We start from the raw sequence: 27,814 nt of genomic DNA on the forward strand, positions 1-27,814 counted from the left end.
ATAATTTTTAAATATAAAATTTAAATTTTTTAAATAAAAATAGCTTTAAGTAGTAAAAAAACGTACCAAACAAAACTTTAATATAAAAAATTCATGATAGTAGTGAAAAAGTAATAGCCAAATAAAAAAATTGACTATAATTTGAAAATTAAAACTTCAATAAAACTATCCCAAACGAAGTCAGAGAGTTCATTTGAGACAACTACAATTTTTATAAAAGTAGTTGTAATAAAATAACTTTTTTAAAAAATATTGAAAAAATCAACTTCCTAGCACAAAATTATTGAAAATAATAAAAAAATAATCCTTGAGGCTAAGCTCCACTAGGTGGTTTGCCATTGATTTAAAAAATAATCATTGAGGGGAAGCTCAAAGGTCCCCTTCTCACTAAGGGTACACATCAATTGAAAATGCAATATTTATCAAAGCCATTTGTCCTCTCTGAAAGGATTTGGCAGAAAGCACATTGAGATAACTCATAAAAAAAGATCAAAATCAACTTGAAACTCATCAAGAGATGCCTATTTTGGACAATTATTAGCTAAAAAAAAAAAAACAGTTCTCTTTCTTCACTGATGTAATAACTAAAAAAATTAGAATACAAGTACATCAAACAGAGCACATAGAACTGGAGCTGCTATATTTCATTCTAATGTTACAGAGAAGATCACAAAGAATCTGCTTTTATGAAGAAAGAGAGCCTTATGATGAATACTAAGAAGCTGCATGAGAAAGTACATAGGTGAAAACAGAGAGAGCTTCCTGAAGAAGGCCGGCACGAATATCTTGGGGGATTGGAGCGTCAAGCATCGTCTCAAAACAGCTCATTTGAACTGATGGAGTTGAGCCTTCACCTGGAATGGACTGCAGCAGGTCACATAGCTCCTCTGCCATCCTCGAATAAGTTGCTCTAGAACACACAAATTTAGAAGGCAAGAAAAAAAAAATGTAGTTTTACACAAATTTCACATGAGCTACAAATAAAGTAGTGCGTAAATCTCCCGATAAATTTGATGGATGTGTAGAATAACAGGCACAATGATTGAAATGCAAGTAAAATATTGTTAGACCTGTCCACTGAACCGATCCAGCTGGTCAGACTGGCTTGCGAGCAATAGAGGCAGAGAAGTTCTGCTTCCTTGATAAAACCACATAGTCCAAAAGAGCATATTATGAAGGTTTTAGGAGAAGTTTAGAAGGAAAATTTGAATGTAAGGTCTGTTTAGAGGTTTCCTTCTGGATTGTATGCATTAAACAGTTTGTTTTTCTTGGATTATTGCATCTTGAATTTGGCTGAAATTAGACTGTTTTTAGGTGTTTGGGATCTAGCCACGGCTAGAGATTTGGGAGAGCCGGATCTTCCTCTCCGATTGAAGATCCACTTGTATCTTGTTTTTTCTTTCATAAAAATTTCAATAAAAAAGTGTTCGAGTGTTTTATTCTTGATTTTTTTGTCGTTGGTTTTCTGAAATTGTTGAAATCAGAATTCAGCCAAGGCTTTTCCTAAATTTCTGCACGTGCTTCCCAACAAACATCAAAACTATGGCTTGGCTGCACTTATTTTGCAATAAATTTTGGTGGCGCTGTGTTTTGATTGGCTTCTATGAAGGGTCTCTGTTTTGGGGTTGACTCATCTATGTTGGCAGCATCGGTTTTCAACTATCCTTCAACGCTTGTAGGGAACAATCCTTATGATCTCCTCTATAACTTTTTTTTTTTTGGTTTCCCGTCCCAGGGTTGCTACACAAACTTGGCTACCCGAATGTTGATGTTATGCAAGCCCTCTTGCAGTTCACTCTGTTTGAATGGCGTGGAAGACTGCTCTTTTAAACTTTTTTAATTGATAATTGAAGAAAGCTTTATAATTATAATTATGGGGATCTAAGGCATTTAAAAGCAAGTCTAACTGAGTTCTATTTGATTGAATAAATTTTCTAATTGATAGAATTCCTCCTAGACTTCTCCCAATGCGATAAGAGATTAAATTTTCAAAAGAGGTCATCTCCATGGATAGTTGTGAAGCTTATTTGTTACTATTTAATACTACAACAACAACATCAAGCCTTTATCCTACTGTGGGATTTGTTACTATTTAATAATTACATATATATTCTCTATTTAATAATTATTTATATTTTTATGAGTTTCATTAAATTTCGTAAAATCTTATTTTTAAACTATGGATTGATTTTTTGAAAACATATGATCTTCATGCTTACAAAATTCAGTGAAATTTCTTAAATATAGCTATTAAACTATCAATTGTGGCAATTTCCTCAGTTTTTTTTCCCTTGCATCTAAGGAAATGAATAGTTCTCAAAATTAAAGGCTCGTGGACTACAAAATGTATTTCTTTGCCTAAATTTATACATTTCTTCATAGATTTGTATTAGAAAATCCTAGACCCTTAGATACTTAATATTAAATTTGGCATTAGATTTTAAGGTGATGTCAAAATATTAGCTACAAGTGGAGATTAATATCAGGGTTATTTGAAGATCGTCAAAATGATGAGATCTTAAGAAGTTTGCAAAATGAATCAGTTGAATTACTAAATGAATAAATCAAATGAGTGAGCATTAATATTAAATGAAAGAGCTAACTGAAATTTTCAAATCCTCAAAAGTTCAACCACGTCACCAAGAACTTGATTCAAATCCCGACCATGGACCCATCCATTTAAATGTCAACATGGATAGGAAACAAGAAATTAATCAGGATAAAATAATCAAAACAGACCATAGAAGACATATGATGATAAAGCTAAATGTATCATAGATGCCAACATATGATTTAAACAAAGACAACTAAAGAAGTAAAAAAATTGGGCCATCTAAATTTGATAGAAAAATAGATCCTAGCTACTTTCTAACCAGGTTCTGGATGTGGGTAGTTTCTTCAAATGCAAATTTCAATTGGAGTGAACATCAAGTAAATTTGCCAAATTGAAATGAACTGAACAAGTTCAAATGTTAGATAAGTATGGAAAAATAAAGAGAGATATTGTGTAGAGAAGTTCACAAGTACTTGGGTTGATATGAAAAAAAAAAATTAATCAAGGAAAAATATTTCATTATCACATTATCATCATTTGTGTTTGATGAGTATAAAATGCTAAAAATAAAGAATAAAAACTATTATATGAACACATTGGATGAATTACTAGTGTTCCGAAATTGAAAATCCTAAAACAATGTTTTTGAGTGTTAGATATGGATTATGGCATAGAATTAAAAGAGAAATGACAACTCATCACATTCCTTCATTACGTCATGTTTTCAAACTTTGCATTACATTTTGAATAGATGTTAAAATTTCCTACTACAAAGAGAGCCACAGCATATTATGAAAATATATCATTTTGTCAAGATAACCAAACTGAATCTATTGCACCTAATATATTTAAAAGAAATAACACGATTGTTAACAATGACAATAACGAAAACCCCTTAATATTGTATGATTGTATCTAGTTCTAAAATTTCTGCAAAAAATAGTTTTAGTTGTCAATAGATTGATTGGTCATGCAGATGAATATACCCGTACGAAATTAGATATTAAAGAAGAAATGAAAATGGAATTAATGAAGGCAATGATGGTTGTGAAATTGATGAAGAAACAAGTGATACGAAGATGTTTTGATGAAATTTTCATTAAACATTCTAAAATGTGTACTCTTTATTAATGACATGATCACCCAAAATCACAATCCCTCCACTAGATCTATCACAAGTTCACAACTAAAATTACACTCCATGTATTCGATTTTAGATCTACTAAAATGAAAACCTTTAAACTCTAAGGTTGACTTTCATAATTCAAGATTATTTTCAACTCCCTCTCCAGTCTTATCAGCATGAAAAATATCATCAACAAAAAGAATACACCAAGGTAAATCCTCTTGCAAATGTCTTGTAAGAACATCCATGACTAAAGAAAAAAGATATGAGCTTAAAGCTGATCCTTTGAGTAATCCAACTAAAATAGGAACATACTTGATCAAACCACCTTGTGTTTGAACACAAGTAATAACTCCTACATGCATATCCTCAATGAATTAATACAAGCATTATTAACTCCTTTTTCTTTTCTAGAAATCTCTAGAGCACTTCTCGTGAAACTTTATCATAAACTTTCTCTAAATCAATAAATATCATAACTAGATCCTCCTTATTCTCTCTATACTTCTCCATCAAACCTCTTAATAAATGTATAGCTTCCATAGTAGACCTATCCAGCATGAATCCAAGTTGAATTTGAGACTCTCTCAATAACTCTTTGCCATAATTTTAAAGCATGACACCATAACTTAATTCCTCTAGAATTCGAGCATCATCTTTATTCTTAAAAATAAGAATCAACAAACTCCTCCACTCATCTGACATTTTTTTATTCTTCAAAATAATATTGAAAAGTTTAACACCTCAATTGGAATATCATCATGTCCTATAATTTTTACACACTTCATTTTTTTAAAGCCTATCTAACTTCGATTTTACTATTACGCTGATAAAAACTAAAATGTTTGAATGCATAAAAAAAGCTAGAAAATATACGTGTCAATTATTTGCACAAATATACTTGAGCAACTTTGTTCATTTCATAGGTACAACTAACTTCAATATTTTACGGTCAATAACATGAGAACCTTTTTTTAATCCTCTTACACATGCATTGAAGACAAGAGGTTTCGTCATGGGTGAGAATTCGGAGAGGAAGCAAAAGAAAGGAAGAAGGATTGATCGTCATTTGGTTGTGTGAGGAAGACAAGAAATCAAGAAAAATAGAGAGATAGAAGGATTGAGCGAGATATACATGGAGGGAAATTGAGACCTGCGACGAGAAAGGGAGACAGGTGGTGACCAAGCAGGAAATATCGTTGTGCTCGATCATGCAGACTTATAAGCCGAGTAGGGACTTCATGTGCTTTAAACTGTTGATATTATACATTGACTGAGTTGCGTTTGGCAAAACCAAGTTGTCGATCCAAGATGGGTAGTTTAATGCTAGTTATTTGAGGGAAGGCTTGAGTTAATAGAAGAAGAATGTATATATTTAAACTAGAAAATTTTAAATTTTATTTTGAGTTAGAGAAAATTTAAATTTAAAATATTAGTTAAGTGTTATCATTTATATCCGCAAATCACGAAATTTAATTTAGAAAATGCTTGCAAAGGTCATAAGTTAAAAGAAATGAAATTTTTTATTTAAATAGATTTGAAATAAGATATGAACATTAATTAGCAATGCTATAATAATTATTGGTGCAAGAAAGGAGAATTTTAATATATATATTTATTTATGTATATATATAAACCTATTTTATAGTCGTTAAATTAATTGATAAAGGCTTTTACTTTCATGATATGAGATTTATATAGACTAGTTTTAATTTTTGAAATTTAATGGATAAATAAAAAGACTAATACAAATTAGGTTAATGAAATGTTAGATATTAAGTTAAAAATTATAAATATTAATTAAATATAAATTTATATACTTGTACACTGTTAAATAATGAAAATTATAAAATTGGAATTAAGGAGTGACAAAAGCAAGACATAAAAAAGTGAGCTCAGTACTCATGTTCCTATTCTTACAGTAATCATATTATTTTCTCTAATTTGTTTGCATTGAATCAATTGATACTTGTTTAATTAATAATTACAGTAAGATTCGAGCATTACTTATATTTTTCTTTTTCAATGAATATCATTTCAAAGTTATTAATGGTTAGCATGATAATTCATCAAATCTAATATAGAAAGTTCTTGAACGATATATAATAAAATGACAATATAAAAATACTTGCATGTACATGTTGATTGAATGAGTACAACTCCTTATGGTTGGCTGAGGATGTAATCTACCTACATGCATGAAATAGAAAAAATTTTGGAAAAGATTATGAAAAAAGAAACGGAAAAAGGAGAACCTTAATTTGTACTATTTATATGGCGTCTCCTTGAGAATTGTATTAGTTATAGAAAATGGTTAGATATGATATGTGTGTGTGCATAGTATGCTATTTATGATCATGAATTTTAAATAGAATTGCCAGTTTATAGCAAGCGTGCATCAAAGAGTTTAAATGAGTGGATGACAGAATGTGTATTGTAAACAGAATGCTTCGAAAGAAAAGTATTTGTTGAAATAGTTATAGTATTTTTCGTCTCTTTCAATATATTGAAAATAGTTATTGTTAGAAGTTTTAGCGAATGAAATTTAAATAATCGTCTGACCGTTTGTTCATACCTCGTTAATTCAAGCCTCTGGGCAGATTAGTAATAATACCTATACAAATATCTCATTGTTATCTCCTTTATTATGATTTTCATTATTCAATTCCTTGTGATTTGATTCATCACGATTCACCCACTAACTATTTGATTTTAGCTAACCAATTCATGTTGCTACACTAGTCCTTGGGGCTCAACTCAATTTGGATAGGGTTCACGAAAGCACTTATGGATTTTTTAATTGAGCAATGAAAGAGCATTTAAGATTCTAAATATGAGGGTATGAGGCTTAAAAGAAAAAAAAAATTATCCTTGATTTTTGTTTTGATTAAATAAATTATTGGTTGGATGCAATTTCTTTTATACTTCTAATACAAAGAATTAAGATTTTCTAAGAAAGTTGTCTCATTATACAGGCGTGAGGTTTGGTTGCTCCTATTAGGTATTTTCTTACCTGTTCTACATCTATTCACTATTTTCTAATTGTAGGTTTGCATGTGTGATTAAGCTTCTTAAATTTAGTACAATCTCATTTTTAGTGATGTTATTTTCAGTGAGCATATAGTTTTCATGCTTCCAAATTTTTACAAAGATTTTTAGAAGACTGCTATATTATCACTTGTGTGTGTGTGTCTTTTTGAGTTTTCATTTTTTTCTTAAAAAACAAATAGTTTTGTAAATTAAAGATTTTGACCTATGAAGTTTAAATGCTTGGGTGGATTTGTGCATCCCATCATAGATTTGCATTGAAAAACATAGAACGTGAGACTATCTGCATCACTTTGCATACAAGCACTTTTATCAAGTTTCAGCAAACCAACGAGCCGCTTGGACAGTGAAGAAATAAATGAGAAGGGACAGTTAATGAAGCCTCAGTAATTTTAGTAATCAAAGAATACCATGTCATGTACTAAGAAATACTTGCTCAAGTTATCAGCACGTGACCAAAAGAACAGACATAATCGAAAGTAAAATTTAAGCCACATAAGACGTCGTGTGATGCTTCTAAAACCCCAAAACTTCTTGAAAAAAAGACAAAATAAGAGTTGGGTGTATGCAGCAGTCTTGTTGATAATACTGTGTGAAGTATTATACTAAAACCATCTTGAACATTCTTATGAAAAAGAATGAGGCCACTGGAAAAGAAAATATCAACGAGCAGATTCCTAGTTCCTAATAAATATGAGAAGCCCAACATGATGGGTTAGAAAGCTGGTGTATTTATATAAAAACGTAATAAACAATGCCTGTGGAAAAAAGAATCAGATTTTGAAGAAGGAAAAGCCATCTTTGGAGCACAAAAAAACACATATGGATCTTTTGCCGAGCCAGAAAAAAACAAGACGCTAAATAAAAGAGATTTTAGTTCAAACTTCCAGAAAGATCACGAGATGGACTTTCTTTAATACCTCGCATCAATTGGGAGTCTGCTTCCCCAAACTCGTAATGATTGATTTAGCCGACTGAAGAAATGCCTGCATTCTTTATTTTTTCTTGCAAGTAGGTCCTATTGCAGGGCAAGAAAATATTTCATTAATCAGAAATGAAAAAGAATAAATCAAGATGCTCCATAATTAAGTGGAAAGTGACAATCAATCGCAGTGCATCTTCAGAAGTGTGAAGTTGTGACTGGTGCATATTCAGAACTATGAGATTCAACGTGTAAGAAATAGTGCTTTCAAAAATCTAACAGAAGCCACGGCTCGGCACTACGGTCACCAGATGAAAGAAAATAACAGAACAGGTCTGATTTACCCAAGGTTAGAAGCATATTTCTAGATTTCTTTTTTCTTCCCTTACATATGTTATATATAGGTTCATTACTTTTTTTAATTATTTTTCCTACTATCTAAAAAGCCTTAATAATTATAATTTTTATAATATTTATAATATTATATGCATTGAGTGTGAAGATATTAGGATCTTAATTTCAAGATTTAGACATCAAAAAAATAAAACATACAATTTCAAGAAAAAATTAAACAAAAATCAAAGAAATGAATTTTTTTTTTTAAGTAAAATGAATCTTTACACAAGTAAAATCAGAAAATCATAAGTATACTAGATTGACCCAAAAAAAATTGAAGTTAACATTGCTGAAAATGCATAATTCCAAGTAAACCTTAGGCCTAGAAGAAATGCATATTAAGATTTAAAGAGATCTAATAGAAGTTTGAGTACTTAGATTAACAAAACTTTTTTAATATAATCATAAAAACAAAGAGGATGCTAACTTATTAAGAAAGATTTTAGTGGTCATTCTTAAGAATAAAAAAATGTTAAGGATTATCATCATTATTGGGAATCAAATCTGTCAGTTCTATAGTGCGGTTTTTGGAGAGGGTAATTAAACCTAAGCTTAGAAAAATAATAAGTATTGTAGTAGCAAATTTCTCTAATGTCTAAAAATCTAACATTGAGATGATGTTCCTATTAAAATAATTAATAAAGAAGTCTAGAGTACAATAATTTTCTCATTTATCTTGAAAAGATATATAATAGAAAAAAATCAAGAACTAGTTTGGCGGGCTTTAAAGATAAAACAGTGTAAAAAAGATATGTTAAATTTATTAAAGATATGTTCAAACGAGACATGGCCACCCATTTAACAATTAATAAGATAACCAAATTGTTTAGAATTATAAAAGATTACATTAAAGATTAACATTAGATTTGTCCAACTTGTATTAATTATATAGATATTTATAAAGTATATATACAGATTGAGACATTTGGGGGCAAATTGTTTGTAAATGAGATTCTCGTGGATAAAATATTTTCCAAAGAAGAAACTCATAAAAATAAAGAATTTTTTTAAAAACTCATAAACATAAAGAATTTTTTAAATAAGGGGTGCACATATAGTAAAACAAACACATGGCTTCAAAAATTTACGCCCAGCCTTTCTCAAAAGAGTTCAAGGACGTTCCAAGTCAATTTTTAAAAAGGCATATTAGATTGAAGATAACACACTACCTACACTACCTGCAGATTTCACCCTCATTTTGCAAGCACTTTGTTTTCTAGTTACAGATTTTCCATATGTGCAAGCCCCTATAGATAATTGTTGCTCTTACGGTGATGAACGAGAACCTTCGATTAAAGTTAGCCATTAGATAAACACGATGTGCTTGGCGAATAATAGCAACAAATTGATTTATGATTGAAATTTATCACCTTATACTTAAAGCGGATGATAAAGGGAATGATGACGAACTCAATCAAGATCACATAGTTTTGTCATCCCGGTTTGTCATGATCTCTGATTTACTTAGTCAAAAGAGGCAATTGGCCCAACCTGACCGAAGTACGCTTGCGGTAACTATGGGTTACTTCATCCAAAAAACTTCTTGACCTAGGTTGGATGTTTGTATAAAGGGATAAATTTAAGTCGACATTAGCTGACATAGAGCTTTGTACCCTATCAAGAGCATCATATAATTCATTACTCAATAGTTATTAGCCCATTGCAAAACCTGCGAGCTATGGCCGTGATCATAATTTAATGATGTTGTTTTGTGGCAAAGTCACCGATCATGTAAAGTTGAAGCCCTGTGAACTGAGCCCAGCCCCCAATGGTGGTAACATAAGTTAATTAGCTTACACATAATTTAAAAATTAATCATTCAATACATTTTCATGTATTCTACATTTTCATGTATTCTTCTAATTTACTCTAAGTTCATATTATTTAGGAACTTCAAGTTAATACCACTAGGTGTTCTCTTTGGAGCCTAGGAGATCATAGGTTGAGTGTCGACTGTGTCTTAACTCAAGGTAAGTAGTCTTTATTAATTAAAGAATAAACACACCCTTTTTAGGTGTGTTATCCTCGTTGCTCGAATTTGGTTCATAAGTTGTCCGTCCTGCTTTCAATATTTTTTTATTGTTATACATGTGTAGCATATCTTGTTTATTAGCCATAATGAAATTATCATGCAATAAAGTCAACATTATCTTGATTTATTAAAGCATAAGCTCTTATCCATTTAATTTGATTCATATTGTACAGAATTTACCTTATAGAAATTAGCTATGTTAAATGCAATAAATGATATTCCAGCAAATCATATTGATTGCAAAATTCACAATTCCCATATTTAATATAAAACACAAGTTGAAAACCTAATTATGAGAAATATGAACATTACATGCATGTGCGCAATAATATGTAATCGATAGAGCATTTTTGGACAAAATCGATATATATATGATGAATAAGTGATAAGTTATATTGAGGTACGATGATATTTAGAGCAATTGCATATGTATGAATTTATATCAAATTGCATTAATGATAGTGTTACATACACATTTGTAATATCATCATATTAGAATTTATCAAAGGATGACATATTTAATCTACACATTGATCCGTCGATTATATGTTACTACGTAGTTTCTCTTCCCCTCTTTAGTTGGTCATGCTGCATGCCTTATCTCCTTGTTTTTTATACTTTAGGTCTATCAGGTTTGAATTTTCAAACTCACTTATTCAATTTTCACATAGCATTTATTGCCGAAGTGTTTGATGAACCCTCATCACTGAAGCAGATATACTAGCAGTATGAATTTTTTTTTTTTACTAGCAGTATGAAATATGTGGTACTTTAAGTTTTTGTAGTAGGTATTGTTTAAAGGTTTGGCAATTTTATTTTAATAGTTGCTTCTTTTAGTACTCTTTTCATATATTGTTGTTTCTATTTTATTGATGTACTACTATTTTGATTTATGATAACAAAATAAAATTTTATTTTTCTTTTCGTGGTGTACTCTAATGAGTGTTGCTATATTATTTGTATATAATTTTTTTTTTTCGTATGAAAGCTAAACAAGTTTTACTTATCCTTTCATCATGTATCGTGTTGCCAAGATGTACCGCCATCTGAACCAAGAGTGTGATGGGTTGAAGAACTTACATGTTGCTGAGATGTACCACCTTTCAAACCAAGGGTGTGACAAGCTAAAGGCCCCGATCATAAAATTTGTTTGTGAAGTCATTTTACGGCAAAACCATTAGTTAAAGGGCATATGATATATCTTTATTGGCGAGAGATTGTTTGAGAATGAATCAAAGGATATGCTTGATAATATATTGCGTTTTGTGAGCTGGGATTATACTCAATTTTATCACACTCAGACAACAAATTATGGAGGATAAGTGGATTTTGCTTTTAAGTATTATGATGGTGGATTTTGCTTTAAGTATTTTCAACAAAAATAACAACAATAACAAAAACAAGCCTTTATCCGACTACGAGAGGTTGGCTTCATGAATCCTTTTTCAACATTGCGTCCTATTAAGAGTCAAATTCTCATTTAAATTTAATTAAAAAATATATTTCTAAATTTTCTAACTAAGACTTTAGGTCTACCTATACATTTCTTAATATAAACCAAATCTAATACATTTACTCTCCTAAATGGGTCATCTGAATGTCGACATTTTATGTGTCCAAACCATCTAAAGAGACTCTCTAATCTAATATGCCACTAGAGCTACTCCAACCTTTTCACCTATATACTCGTTTCACATTCTATGATTTCTATTTCTAAGAGTGAAGCCACTCATCCACCTAAGCATCCTCATCATTGCAATACCTAACTTAATTTTATGCTTCTCTTTTAATGACCAATATTCTATTTCACAAAGCATTGCAGGCCTCACCACCATCTAATAGAATATTCCATTAACTTCGAGGGGTACTTTTCTATCACACAACAAGCCCGAAGCATTCCTCCACTTCAATCACCCAACTTGAATTCTACTAATAATATCCCCATCTATTTCACTATCACTTTGAACAATAGACCCAAAAATATCTAAAACATGTACTCTTATTAATGATTAAATCGCCCAACATCACAATCCCCACCCCAAGCTCTATTACTACTAAAATTATACTCCATGTATTCGATTCTAGATCTATTCAAATGAAAACCTATAGACTTCAAAGTTGACCTCCATAATTCAACTTTTCTTTCAACTCCCTTTCTAGTCTTATCAACAAGATGAATATCATTAGCAAAAAGCATACACCATAGTACATCCTCTTACAAATGTCTAATAAGAACATCTATGAATAAAGCAAAAAAAGATATGGGCTTAAAGCTGATCCTTAATGTAATCCAACTAAAATAGAAAAATACTTGGTCAAACTACCTTATGTTTGCACAAAGTATCAATACCTACATACATATCTTTAATTGACTTGAATATAATCATTATTAACTCATTTCATTTATAAACCTCTCCAAGTCACTTTTCTTGAAACTTTATCGTATGTTTTCTCTAAATCAATAAATGTCATATGTAGATCCTCCTTATTCTCTCTACACTTCATCAAACCTCTCAATAAATGTATAGCTTCAATAGTATACCTACCCAGCATGAATCTAAAATGATTTTGAGAAACATTAATATCACATCGTAATCTATGCTTAATAACTCTCTCCCAAAGTTTTAATGTAGGACACATTAACTCAATTCCTCTATAATTCGCACACTTCTGTGCGTCATCTTTACTCTTAAAAATAGGAATCAACACATTCTTTCTCCGCTCATCTGGCAGCTTTTTATCCCTCAAAATAATATTTAAAAATTTTTGTAAGCCAAAAAATTCCTTCATCTCCTAAGCACTTCACACCTCTATTAGAATATCATCAAGTCCAACAATTTTTTCACACTTCATTTTCTTTAAAGCATCTCTAACTTCTATTTTACTGATACAACGATAAAAACAAAAATCTTCATTTTCTTAAGGATGCTAAGATCACTAAAATCAATTGTATTCTCACAATCTTCATTAAAAAGCTTATCAAAATATTTCATCCATCTTTATTAAATATCCTCTTTTAATAAAAGCACTTTTTTATCATCATCCTTAATGCAATTCACTTGAACTAAATCCTTATTTTTCATATCTCTTTGTTTGACTAACTTATACATACATCTTTAGTCCTCCTTAATATATAATTTATTATATAAATCATTAAAAGTTAAATCATTTGCATTGTACATTTCTTTCTTAGACTCCTTACAAACCCCATTATATCTTTCTCAAATTTCCAAACTTTTAAATTTAAACTAATTGTTATAATAAAACTTTTTATTTTGAATCTTTTCTTACACATTTTAATTCTACCAATATCAAATTTTAATATTAGAAGTTTTTCCTTTCAATACTCGAAGCACATTATTTGTAACATTCTTAATACCACTAACTATTTTTTCCCACATAATATTAGCTTTCTCAAGCACAGTTAAAATCTTAAGATAATGAATTTTACTTTCAAAAAAAATTTTATTAGTGCTCTTTAAATGACTCTATCTAATTCTAAGACAACATTTTATTTTATTTTTCATATATTATCCCTTCATCTTAAAATTTAAAACTAATAAGCAATGCAGGGTACATAAACATGCTTCAAGTATTTTTCACATTTCTTTTTTTTTAATAATTTTATTTGGATATAAACCTAAAATAATTTGTACTAAGATTTAGTGGCATTTCAAGAGATAGTATCATCACGTTGAATGATTTTATTTTTTTGTTATTTGAACCATGCGTACTTTGTTTGCTTGCTAACAAAGGATTGAGTTCAAGTATCAACTTTGTGAGCTAACATACCGGTGATGAACTCGAGAGTTCCTATTTTTTTTAGTAATGAAATAAGGAATTAGCAACTTTGCCCTATAGGCAAGGTGACTCGCTTGAGAAGCATCATGTATGAATAAATTTGACAAGTACATTTGAGAGTGTTTATGAATTTTCAAAATAATTGATCATTCTTCCAATAAGGGTTACATGATTCTTAAAGTGAATTGAATTTAATTTCAACTTAATTTCGGTCCACACAGCATTATCATACATTGAAGTTAAGCATTTAACATGTTCAACGGAGCATATTCGAACTAACTTGAATTTAAAAATATATTAGTGAAGTTTCCAAATAATTGCTTGCTTCAAGTCGTCACACATTTTTTGCAAGAAAGAATTTGAGTTCATTCATCTTAATCCATGTTGCATTCTCAGACCACAACTTTAGGTGTTTGATGTATTGTCCGGAGCATGTGCGTGTGAATTGATTTCAACTATTTCACAAGCTTTTTATGTATTTACACATCATATTAGCACATTTATCAATGCATTTATATACTTCTTAATACACTTGCACTACACACTTGCACGTTTATTGATGCAACTATGAGATGCACTTGCATACTTGCATGGTCTTTTGTTCCCTTACATAATGCATACATGCATTCATCAGTACGTTTGCAAATTTTATGTGCACTTGCACAATATAGTGTGTTTTCATTACATTTGCATGGTAGATTTGGAGAGTGTGCAAACACAACTACTCTCGATGATACGCGTCCTACAAACTTTGTCAAAATAATCGTGCAATCCCCATGACACGCAACAATAAACTATTTTTTTTCGTTTGAAAAATTTTCATTCATGGGGTTATGCCGCTTGTTCATGGGATGTATATAAGCTTCCTTTTTAGTGATTAGTGTGCATGTTCAAAAATAGAGTAGAGAACATATTTCACAAAGTCATACCAGAGAAAAAAAGGAGGATTAAAATAAAGAAAAAGAAGATAATAAACTAAATGATGTAGGCAAAGGGGGGGTCAAAACATTTTGAATTATAAATTTGGTGAGCTTCTAGGTCCTCTACTAGATTCAGCTCATTAATGTCTAGTAGAGAGTCTTTTTAGCTCATAAATTGATGTTCATTCCCCCATTTGTTGTCCATTTGGTTCCCGTGGATGGCTCTTTGGTTCCCGTGGATTATTTCTTGGTTTTCTGTGCCTTGGCTCCTTGGTTTTCCAGGTTGGCTGCTGGTTTTCCGTGCTGGGTGGCCTTTCCCGTGCCTTGGTGCTTCGGTTCCATGCGGGCCTCCTTGGTTCTTGCGGCTGCCTCTTCGAGTTCCGCCTGGGCTGTTTTTCCGTGACTTTTTGAGGGCTTTTCTGTGGCTTTGGTGCTTCGTTTCCTGGAGTTGACTGTTGGCTTTTCATATTCCCTATTTAAATAAGCTTTTAAATTAATGAGGGGTTGTTTGTATTCTCTTTCTTACCTATAAATAGGAGTTGTTTGTGGCTGTTTAGTCCTTTTATAATATTAAAGTTGTGTTTTGTTTTGTTAGGTATATTTTGTCAAGTTTTTGAGTATTTTATGTCTTTCTATCATCCTAGAAAGAATTTGTTTTTGTGATAAAAAATTTGGGGCCATTTTAGTAAGTCCTTTTATAATATTAAAGTTGTGTTTTGTTTTGTTAGGTATATTTTGTCAAGTTTTTGAGTATTTTATGTCTTTCTATGATCCTGGAAAGAATTTGTTTTTGTGATAAAAAATTTGGGGTCCTCTCCCAAATTTTTGATTGCATTACTAAATCTACTGATTGTGATTCCCTCTGTTTGGTGAAGCCTCACATTTCAATTGCTCTAAGGACTTCACATCCATAAATGAACTATCATCAATTAGCACATCATCCTCAATTCACTGTTAAAAAGGCCAACAACAACAACAAACCTTTATCCCATTGTGGGGTCGGCTACATGAATTTTTTTTTCTGCATTGTGTCATGTTAATGGTCAAATTCTCATCTAAATCTAATAAAGAAATGTTATTTCTAATATTTTCTAACTGAGTCTTTTTAGGTCTACCTCTACCTTTCTTAACATAAGTCAAATCTAATACATCCACTTTCCTAACCAGGACATCGGAAGGCTGTCGTTTTATATGACCAAACCATCTAAGGCGACTCTCTCTAATCTTATCTTCTATTGGAGCTACTCCAATCTTTTCACGTATATGTTCATTTCGTATCATGTCTTTAAGAGTAAAGCCACTCATCCACCTGAGCATCCTCATCTCTGCAACACTTAACTTAATTTTATACTTCTCTTTTAATGGCCAACATTCTATACCATAAAGCATTGCAAGTCTTAGTAATAAAAAGACCTAATTATAGAAAATTACATAACCCAAATTAAGGCTGTATTCAATGATACCCATTAACAGCAAAATAAAACAAAATAAAATTTACTCATTTTCCTTCTCAAAGAGAAATGATAAGATAAAAACTTTTTTGCTAAGAAAGAGAATTAAAGTAAAATAAAATAAATGTATTTTCATAATCGATGAAAATTTATCCTAAACATTTTATTAATCAGAATAAGAGCACAAGACCAATTTACATATGAAAAGGCACGAAGCCAGTTGTAGATGCTGAGGCTACAAGGCTAGATTAAAGATCAAAATTCGTATAGAGAACTACTGAATATTTAGTTTGAAGAAAGTCAGAGGTTGGATCCAAAATGGTGACCTCCACCCTAAGAACCAAGCAGCATACAAGTTGAGCTAAAGAACTTCGGCAAGTAATAAACGTATAACTGATGAATAATATTGCTAAATATAACGCCATATTTAATAAGGGGTGATTCAATACTATCACACCCATATAAGTTTTTGGAGCAGATCTCATTGAATGCAATTAGCACATGGCTTGATCTACATAGTCTGGTCTAGTTCACTATCACTCTCTCTCCACAAATATCCATTTTAACTAAGTAAGCCCCAACTGACTGGGCCAGTAATTATAAATATCTTTGGATCAATTTTACAATGAACTTCCACGGTGTTAGCTAAGATGAAATCAAGCCATGAGATACTTAGTTTATTTTCCATAAATTAAAGATAATAAAAGCAATCAAGCTTCTTACTGGTTCAGACTGAGAGATATCCTTTTGTAAGGAACTTTTTAAGACGTAGAAATCAATAAAAATTCCAGCTCCTACGTCCCAATCAGCAATTTCTAATTTGTGCTCTTCCATGATGCTTGCAGTCCTCCAAATCTCTGAATCTTTGGCTGAAACAATTATGAAAGAATCAATAAAAGTCAAGCATCAGGAAAAATCCAGTACATCAGAGTCATGACAAAAATAGGTAAAGGGAGGGATGGATTTAGTTGTCAAATAAAATAATTTTTTTAACAAATTAATCAATGCAAAATGGAGATCAAAAACTAAACACTGCGCCAAAATGCACAAAATATCACTATATCAGAGATGGGACTGAGAGCTGTAAAGAATAAAAAGGATTAAAGAATGCACATTTCGTCACCTAGACAAGCAATGCACTACCATTGGCGAACATGAATGTAGCAAGTGCTAGCGCTTCTTCTTTCATTGATTTAATCGGAATTTTAAATATGTAAATAAGCAAGCAAAACATCTTATACTTATTTATTAGCTTAAACATTGTGAAAATTTCCAAACAATCCAAAACTGTTGCCTCTTCTTGGTTTCTCCTCAACTTGAATACTAGAATCACAGCTCTAGTGATAATTATTATGACAAAAAAAAAGCACAATTTGGACACCAATAGAGGTTTCATTATCAAATTGAAACTTGCTACTTAAAACAGTCAAGAATGGCATGGCATACTTACAAGATAGGTACAATGAATGAGCTACTGTTGTCATGAAAATCGAATGAGCTTTTTGCCACTTAGAACATTTTAGATAGTGTTCAAGGGCCTCTGAATGATTCCTGTAATATTCGTAATATGTTGCCTGCAACAATATTATCGAGTTATCCATTACTGAAGAAGCAATAAAGAATGAATGATAGCATATATGAATTTCAACTTGAACAAGGAGAAATTAAATAAAAACGCTCAAAGAATTTAACATTAATGATAATGGCATGTATTAAAACAGATGGACACTTTTGGAATTGAAACCATAAAATTGCTACAATAATGACTGAAAATGACAGATGCAACCTACCAAAGCCTCGTGCATCCATGCAGGTGGTACACCGAGGTCTACAATAAACCTTTTTTGTGTTTCACTCGTACTCCAGGCCTCACAGTATTGTGACAAAATTTCCTTGATTAGATTGGCCTGTATATATCGGAATTCAGCATAGTAAGGCATGTGGATGGCAACATAAATTGCCCAATGGCATAGCCCTAGACACAGCAGCTGTGAAACAAAACTTATATCAACAACATGAAGTTCCTTTGAACTGAAAACACCTATCGATTCTAATATGGCTCGTTGATGCCAAATCATGTGGCAATCAAGTGGATCAAATGTGGAAGAGAAGGCGCTAAACATAGTTTTTAGAAGACCAAAGGCCTTTTCTCCATTGGCATGAAGAAGCATAAGATAATAACCAATATCATAACGGTCACCAGCCCTCCACTCCACTCGATCAATAATAGGACCCTCATCAATATAAACAGGAACTGGATGTGGGGCTCTTCCTTCACTAAGAAGTTGTTCATAGGTGTTAATAATCACAGGAAGTTGAGTATCAGGTGGCAACTGATACCACATCACCAATCCTAGGTGTCTTTTCCAGTCAACAGACCAATCCTGCAGAGAACCTAGAATGTTTCCAGCAAGTAGTTCATACAGCTTCAGCCTGTCTTTCTCAATATAATTGAAATCCATTCCATTATCTTTCCACATATCTAATTGTTGAGCCATATCAGCCCTATTAACCATTGATCCACCAGTTTGACTCAGCAAAATTGCCAGGCGTACATCTCCTTTAGATGAAGCAAGTTCTACTGCTGCATCAAGCTCTCTTCCAGTTAAATATACAAGGATTTTTTCCAAATATTTTGAATCATTCAAATAGCTGAAATCTTCTTCAACCCTGTGGGAAACACTTTCACGCAACCAATAGCTGAATTCAGCTCTGCGAAGAAAAGGGTTTGCCTCGGCATCAATTTTAAGAGGTCTATCCTTCTTATCAAGTACCATGTCCTCACCAACATCGTCTGAGGAAGATCTAAAATTTTCATTATTCTCCCTTTCTGAGAACAAAACTTTTATCAGCTCCCATACAGTCACTTGATGCATCAAAAGGACACGAGTGGATGCAGACAAACCAGCCACTTCAATCTGCTTTTCAATGATGTCAATATATGACCGGCAAATATCTGGAAGCATTGAGCGACTAGATATAACTCTCTGTAGCTTTAACATGTAAGAGTCAACCTTGACTTCCATCGTTTCATGGTCTAATGATTTGTGCAAATTTAATGGAAAAGAAAAGCAGAAATCAACTAGTTCTTCTTTGACTTTATTCTGTTCATCCCTCACAGTTCTGTCTATTGCAATTTTCTCTACATGAATTATAGAAGACAATACAGTTCCCATTTTACCAACAGGGGTACCAGCATGGACAAGTATGCCATTTGGTCCCCATCCAACTCTGAAAGATCTACCCATAAATAGACCAGCGTCAACAACATTATTAGAAAATCTTCCAGACAAAGGAGTTGCATGCTTTTCATCTAGTCTGAAGCCTTCTGCCCTTTTTACCCTAAGTGGCAATCCCTTGTTCTGACCTGTCATGAGAATGCCTCCAGATGGAGATATGTCAGAGCTACTTTTATGGTATTCAAGTAATGGCACTGGTGATTTCTTCAAAGGGGAAGAACTAATCCTATTACCTGCCTTCTGAGCGTAACCTTCCAAAGACCTATAAACAGAACCTTTAGCACTGGAGCTGGCAGATTTTTCTCTCAGGAATTCCCTGCCAAAAATTTTTCTATCTGAAGGAAATGAATCTTCAATAGGTTCATCCTCTTCTGCTGAAAACATCAGCATCCTCAATTCTTGCATCCTTACAGGGTCAAGCCCGAGATGAGCAGGAAGAGAGTGGGATAGTACAATTTCACCAGAAGGAGCTTCATGATCTTCTACAGTAGACTGAACCGGCTTAACCAGTACATCATCCATAACAACATCATCTTCTTCATCCTCCCCCAATCCAAATCTACTGAAATGATGAACAAGAAACTTCCATTCGCCACTTGATTGATCAAATGAAAGAAACTTAGCTCCCTGCTTATATGTACATTTTTTCAACTTGGATGTGATTTTAGAAGAGTCTAAACCTTGTGAATCAACTAATCTCAATTGAAGGATTAGTGTTACTTCAGCAGTTTTGTTTAGCCCTTGGCCAATTGGTGGCTTGTCGCTCTCATTTTCATACACTGTTACAGAATGTCTATCAAGCTTTACAATCTTCTCCAAGTTCAGCCATCTGACATCGGTAACACCAAGAAATTTAATGTATCCATAGCCTACTCTTCCAATCACAAAGTTTGGGACTCTGCTGCAGTAACCAGGATCAATATACTCTCTGGCAGCCAATTCAGTAACTGAAGGCTCAACAAAATAATCAGAAGAGAGTACAATAGGTATGAAAGCCTGAGCATCTCCATCGTTCATTCTTCTTTTCTTGCATTGAGGAAGCATTATAGAGTCACTGAAACTGACATCTATTTTACTTCCCTGGAAAAGTTTTTTGTACGCTATGAATCAGTTAGAACAATCAACGACTATTCAGGATATAATCAAATTTTGGTTTCAGCTAACAGAGTTTGCATAAACGGCTCATGGAAATCAGAACTGCAGGATTCAGACAGATTTACGCAAAAGAAAAGGATAAACGTTTCTGTATAAAGAAACTGATTTAACATCTGGCCAAGACGCACTACCAATAAGGCGATGGTACATCACTACCATTGAACTTTATAGTCAGAGAGCATCATCATAATCTTCCTTCTTTTTCGTTGCAAAGACATGACAGGCTCTCACACTACATAAGAAAGAAGTATCAACTTGAGCCTTGAGCAATAATTAAGGCAATGCAAGTCATAACAAGCACCTAAAAAGGAGAAAGGCTCAGATCCCAAAATCCACTGCCTCAACCCAAGGCCCCAAAAAGCTTAAAATGTATATCATATGAGCAATACATGGAACATAAACAAGCAATAATCTGATATATATAGATTAGCTTTCATTATTAAACAATTAGTACCAATGGACAAAAACTCCAACTTGCTATGTCATTTCTAGTGGGAAGCTAATGGGCTGCTTAGTATTCAATTTGAGGCAAAATTAAGCAAGATTTAGCTTAAATCCTGCAAAAATGGGACTTTAAACCCTACAGTTTTGATAAATCCCATTTCAACATCGTTATTGGTTAAATGAAGGGGGTGTTTGGTATCGGATTTATTTCGAGTTTTTAGTAGGATTTACGGTAAATCCTGATGAGAACTTCAATGAACATCCGAGGAAGATTATGAACAGTGAAAGCATGTATTTTCTGTGTATGATCGAAATGTATTACATACGTTTATATAAGAAAATGATGCTTAGAAGTAAATGACCGAACTACTCATGACCGTTACATAAAGTGTACGATGGCAGAAGATAATGGAAATAAAGTATAAATCGTTTTCAGCCATTTGAGTCTGACGCCGGCAAGCTCAGTGAAGAGTCTGATTGTGGCTCAGGAATGTGCGTTGATACAGATGCCTTTTCATCCTCCCGCAAGCTGATGGTGGGTAGAACCAGAAGCTTGTTCCGTAAGATAAGGAGTCTGGCCGATGACAGGGACTTGGTAAAGATGTCCGCAGGCTGATCAATAGTGGAGACAGGACGAACTGTAATGTGGTTTGATTGAATGTTGTCATGGATGAAGTGACGATCGACCTCGATATGCTTCGTCCGGGCATGGAAAATAGGATTGCAGGCTATCGACATGGCCGAGACGTTGTCACAGAAGAGCTCGGTAAGCGGTAATGCGATTTGAAAATCTTCACAGAGTCTTCTTGTCCAGATGAGGTCTGCTACAGCGGCTGCCATGGACATGTATTCCGCTTCTGTTGATGACCTCGCAACGGTCGTTTGTTTTTTAACAGACCAGGAGAGAAGCGCAGCGCCTAAGAAGATACAGTAGCTGGTGGTGGATTTGCGATCCAGTTGATCGCCTACCTAGTCGGAATCAGAGTAGGCAGATAGAAGTAAGTTTGTTTTGGGAAGGAAGAGTCCATGATGTAATGTCCCCTGTAAATAACGCAAGATACGTTTGAGCAATTGAAAATGAAGGAGGAGAGGATTGTGCATATGTTGGCATAGCTTATTAACAGCAAAGGCGATGTCTGGCCGGGTAGCTGTAAGATACTGTAGAGAACCAGCAAGCTTACGGAACATATCCGGTTGAGCGAACGGTATCTGGAGATTGGCATCAACAGGATATTTGGACGGAAGGGGCGTAAGCAGTGGTTTACAGTTGGACATGGAAGCTATATGTAAGAGGTCTTGAATATATGAGCGTTGGGAGAGATGATAGCCGTCAGCCGAACGAAGAAATTATGTACCGAGAAACTTAGAAAGTTGCCCGAGATTTATGGTTTGAAAGTTTGTTTGAAGATTAGAGATCAATGTAGCAATCGTAGAAGGATCACTGCCTGTAATGAGGATATCATCAACATACACTATAATGTAAATATGAGTGTGATCCTTATGATAATGAAAGAACAACGGATCTGCGGAGCTGGGAACAAAACTTTGTTTTTTAAGATAAGCAGAGATCGTGGCAAACCAGAGTCTAGGAGCTTGTTTGAGGCCGTAAATGGCCTTATGAAGCAAGCAAACATGGTTGGGAAGGTTTGGATCCTCGAAACCTTGCGGCTGAGCCATATAAACTGGTTGATCGAGATTGCCGTGGAGAAAAGCGTTCATTACATCGAGCTGATGAACGGCCCAGTCGTAATGTAGAGCGACGAGGAGAAATAGTTTGATTGTTGTGAATTTGACAATCGGACTGAATGTTTCAAGGTAGTCAATACCATATTGTTGTTTAAAGCCTTGGGCAACCAAACGAGCCTTATGGAGAGCAATGCGACCATCTGCCAGAAATTTGAGTTTGTAGATCCATTTGCATCCAATTATCTGATTGGTGGTAGGCGGAGGAACAAGGGACCAAGTACCCTGAGCCTGTAATGCATGAAACTCAGCTGACATAGCGTTGCGCCAATTGGGGTCTTTGTTGGCTATGGTAAAGCATGTTGGAGACGATTGAATAGTGTGAGAGAGATCAAGAAGAATTCTCGGTTTAAGATTTTCGATTTGGGCACGAGTAAGCATACGATGTGAAGTGGTTGGTAAGACAGGAGGTGAGGAGGATTCTGACGACGTGAGAGTTGGAGTAGATGTTGTGGATTCATGTGGAGAGGTGTTGGGGGCAGTAAACAATGGGGAGGAGGCAGATGAGCTGGGTTGATGAGAATTGGAAGTGGGAATGGTGGATTGTTGAATTGGAGGAAAGTATGGTAGGGGAGAAGATTTTGGAGGCTGGGATGTGGAAGAAGGTGGAATAGAGGGAAATGTAGATTCGTCAAATTGGACATGTCTGGAAATGATAGTTGTGTGAGTGGTAGGGTCGTAACACTTAAAGCCTTTCTGGTTGATGGTGTAACCGAGGAAGATACAGGGAACTGAGCGTGGAGCTAACTTGTGATGGGAGAGAGGCTTCATCCATGGATAGCATCTGCAGCCGAATGAACGAAGAACAAAATAATCTGGTGGTGTTTGATGAAGTAGATGGTAAGGATATTTGAAGAAAGTATTGGATGATGGTAACCGATTAATAAGAAAGATTGCATTAAGAACAGCATCATACTAGAAAGTAGGGGGTAACTGAGCATCGAGAAGAAGTGCTCGGGCAGTCTCCAGGACATGACGATTCTTGCGCTCGGAGACTCCGTTTTGTTGAGGGGTATAAGGACAAATAATTTGATGAGTGATGCCACGGCTGTTGGTGAAGGCCTGTAAAGTTTTATTGAGAAATTCGTCACCGTCGTCGCTGCGAAGCATGCGCACAGAAGAATTGAGAGATTTCTCAATAGCAGTAATGAAGCGAATTAAGTATAAGGCTACATCAGATTTTTGTTTAAGTAGAATTAACCGTGTATATTTAGTATAATCATCAACAAGAATAAGAAAATACCGAAATCCATCATGGGAAAAAACAGGGAAAGGACCCCAAACATCCATATGTATTAATGCTAGAGGAAACCGGGATACATGGTGTGAGGGTGAGAAAGGCGTCCTGTGACTCTTTGCGAGTGCACAGGAATTACACATTGAGCGCAGAGAAGAAATAAAAAGTAACGAGAAAGCTTTTGATAGAGCTGCCATTGTTTTGGCATTCGGATGTCCCAACCGGCGATGCCATGAGAGTGCGGATTGTGACGAAGCAACTGTGGTAGAGGCAGCAACAATGGTGGGTTGAGAAGGTACGGGATACAGACCATTAACGCAGCGCCCGTGGAGTAGAGATTGATTGGTCGTCGAATCCTTGACACGAAAACCAGACTTGTCAAATGTAATTGAACAATTGTTATCATGGGTGAGTTTAGATATAGAGATTAAGCGATGAGATAGATTAGGAACGTGAAAGAGAGGATTGAGCCGGAGCTTACGAGTGGGCGTTGGAAGAAGACCGTTTCCAACATGCTGTATAGGAAGAGAACTTCCATTGCCAACAAAAACTTGATCGCGACCGGAGTAAGGAGTTGGTTGCTGAACCGGGAGAGGATCCGGAGTGAGGTGAGCAGAAGCTCCACTGTCTAAGTACCACGGGGATGACTCTGGTTCTGCAACCAGAGCAACTCTGGATGAGGAGGGCGGAGTATAGCTGAAATTGCCACTGTGCCAGCAGGTGGTGGCGGAGTGGCCGCGCTTCCCGCATATTTGACAGTCCCCAGCAAAGCGAGGAGGGCGGGGGGGAAGATCTAGTCGCATTGCTGGAAGTAAAGCGACCACGGCCATGATTGGACGAGAAGCGTCCACGGGATCGTCCACGGTTTGAGAACAGAGCAAGTTGTCCCTCTGTGTTAGGTGGATTTGAAAAAGAGAGCTCACGGAGAGCATCGGTAGTCTGATGAACTTCTTCACTGCGAAGAAGGGAATACAAATCATCCAGGGAGATGGGATGTAAAGAACTTCGGATTGTAGTCTTGAAAGATTGGTAGGAGGGTGGCAAGCCATTAAGGATATAATGAAGAACATCTTTGTTATCCACAGTGCCGCCAGCTGATCGGATGTTATCCATTGTGCTCTTGATGGCCGCTGGATAGTCTGTCATGGTCTTGTGTAGCATCGACATGGATTGCAGCTCATTCTTGAGTTGTATAACTCTAGAGAGATTCGTGTAATAAAAACGTTGTTCCAACGTTTTCCAGATAGACGCAGATGAATCTAAGGTAAGAATGTAGGGAAGAATAGGTGGAGATATAGTAGAGAACAATGCAACCGATAGGTTTTGATCTATTAAGGTCCAGGTAGAGTTCTGAGGATTGAGAGTGAGTTGCCCGGTGGCTGTAAGAAGATGTTTGGGTGGAGGGAGTATAGTGCCATCAAGATAACCGGAGAAATGGTTTGCGGCGAACAGTTTGTAGATAACTGATCGCCACGTAGGGTAGTTTTCGGGAAGCAGTTGAACGTTGATGACGTTCTTTATGTTGGCTAACATAAATTTGAGAGTTGCTGGAATGACGATGTCAGTAGGTGATACTGAAGCATCGGAGATGAAAGCGGCGGCAGGCGGTGTGCTCGGGGCTGAAGCGGTGGAGTCTCCCATGGAGAAGAGAGGCCGTTAGGCAGGTAGCTCTGATACCATATGAGAACTTCAATGAACATCCGAGGAAGACGATGAACAGTGAAAGCATGTATTTTATGTGTATGATCGAAATGTCTTATATACGTTTATATAAGCAAATGATGCTTAGAAGTAAATGACCGAACTACCCATGACTGTTACATAAAGTGTACGATGGCAGAAGATAATGGAAATAAAGTATAAGTCATTTTCAGCCATTTGAGTCTGACGCCGGCGAGCTCAGTGAAGAGCCTGATCGTGGCTCAGGAATGTGCGTTGATACAGATGCCATTTCAAATCCAGCCAAACGCAAAAAATGGCGCGGTAAATCCGACAAATCCGTAAATCCCGGATTTGAGGATTTACGGTAAATCCTAATCCCGCTAGAAGTCGGATTTACGGGATTTGGCTGAAGAAGCGCGCGAAAGGGAGAAAGTTACCTTCACAGCGAGCGAGAGGGAGCTCCCGTTGTTGCTTCAGATCAAAATGTTGTAACGTCCGATCCGACAGGAAGGGAACGTCGTCGAAAGAGCGAAGTCGAACAGCAACAAAGTAGCCAAGTCGAACAGCAACGAAGGAGCCGAAGAAGCGACTCGCGCAATCTCAACACCTCCTGCGAAGCAACGAAGGAGCCCAAGAAGCGACTCGTGCAATCTCAACACCTCCCGTGAAGCAACGAAGCTGAACAACATGGACGAATAAGAGAAGATTAAAAGCAAACCCTAGACGCTTTCATTACTGGTTAACTTAATTAATATAATTTAAAATATTAATAATTAATAGTAGAATTAGTGTATAAATTAATATAATTATCTTATACATTATTAAACATATAATTAATAATATAAATAATAGTTAAATAATTAATGAGCAGTAGAATTCTTAAATGATTAATGAGATAATTAATAATAAAATTTATAATTAAAACTAATAAAATAGTAATTAAATTATTAATTAAATAATTAGTAGGAATATTATTTAAATAATTAGTTATTTCAAAATATTTAGTTAATTCAATTTTAAATCTCCACCCTTTTAAATCCTGTTATCTCTTGCCAAACATCTTTTTGGATTTAGCAGGATTTAAAAATTGTCATACCAAACACAAATCAGAATTTAAGAGTCCAAGATTTAGCAAATCCTACTAAAATTGAATCTAATCCTATACCAAACACCCCAGAAGGAATTATTAAATCCAGCATTCACATAGTTTAATTGGTTAAATAAACCCGTCTTAAATCCTGAAACAAATAGTCAAAGAGTTTATCAGAATTTAGCAAGAATTACCAATCATCATACCCAACATTTTTAGGTTATAATACTCTCATGGTTTACTAAATCCTAATTGAACTAAATCCTACTTGCTAGCCAGAAAAATAAAAAATAAAAAAGATAAACGAAATGCAAATTAGATAAGGTGCAAGGGGAAGTGATCAAAGCTTCTCAACAAACTGAACGGAAAATCTGAATTTCTAAGAAAATACATTAAATAGAAGAAATCAAGCCACAACACTCCATCAAAGACAGAAACCGATGTGAATTCACAGAGACGCAAGGGAAAATGGAACTCGACCAATAAATGGTGAATGCATGTGACCTAAATGAAGGGGGCTGTTTGGATGCAGGATTTAACCCAAATCCCGCCAAACAGCAAAAATGACAACTTTGGCAACAGTATTTACGCGGGATTTGAGCAGGATTTAGCGTAAATCCTGCAAGACAGGATTTCCACTCGGCATAAATCTCACGGCGGAATAAATCTGCAGCTACCACCTTTTTGCGGTGAATCCCGGATTTACTAAATCCGGGAGTTCAGCGGATTTACGGGATTTGGCCGAAGAAGCGCGCAATGGGAGAAGATGGTTACCTTCGCAACGAGCAAGCTCCCTTCCGTCGTCGTCGTTACTTCCGATCCAACAAAAGAACGGGAACGTCGTCGAAGGAGGCCATGAAATCTTTAATCGACTCGTTCAAAACTTTAAGCGAAGTCGAAAAGACACGACTGGAGTCGAGGAAAAGCAAACCCTAGAGCTACGGCTACAGCAAGAGAGAGCGAAAAAATTCTTGAAATTGCCGGCCATTTGTTA

General features: G+C 34.7%; 1 protein-coding gene across 3 annotated transcripts; it reads right to left on the reverse strand.

Annotated features, from left to right (window-relative positions):
- Positions 1-543: 543 nt before the first annotated feature.
- On the reverse strand, positions 544-27,814 carry LOC110109694 (nuclear pore complex protein NUP96). 3 transcript variants are annotated; one of them, XM_020840911.2, is made up of 6 exons: positions 27,595-27,814; positions 18,041-20,569; positions 17,701-17,824; positions 16,974-17,119; positions 7,649-7,746; positions 544-910 (listed from the first exon to the last, which is right to left on the reverse strand). In XM_020840911.2, exons 2-6 carry the CDS (start codon positions 20,531-20,533, stop codon positions 715-717), a joined length of 3,057 nt encoding a protein of 1,018 aa, XP_020696570.1. In that variant the 5' UTR covers positions 20,534-20,569; positions 27,595-27,814; the 3' UTR covers positions 544-714. The 3 variants fall into 3 exon arrangements, with proteins under 3 accessions (XP_020696570.1, XP_020696550.1, XP_020696561.1); XM_020840891.2 differs by having other exon boundaries at positions 18,041-20,876; XM_020840902.2 differs by lacking the exon at positions 27,595-27,814 and adding an exon at positions 26,168-26,227 and having other exon boundaries at positions 18,041-20,876.

Source organism: Dendrobium catenatum, unplaced genomic scaffold (assembly GCF_001605985.2).
Source record: "Dendrobium catenatum unplaced genomic scaffold, ASM160598v2 fragScaff_scaffold_911, whole genome shotgun sequence".
Classification (NCBI taxonomy): domain Eukaryota; kingdom Viridiplantae; phylum Streptophyta; class Magnoliopsida; order Asparagales; family Orchidaceae; genus Dendrobium; species Dendrobium catenatum.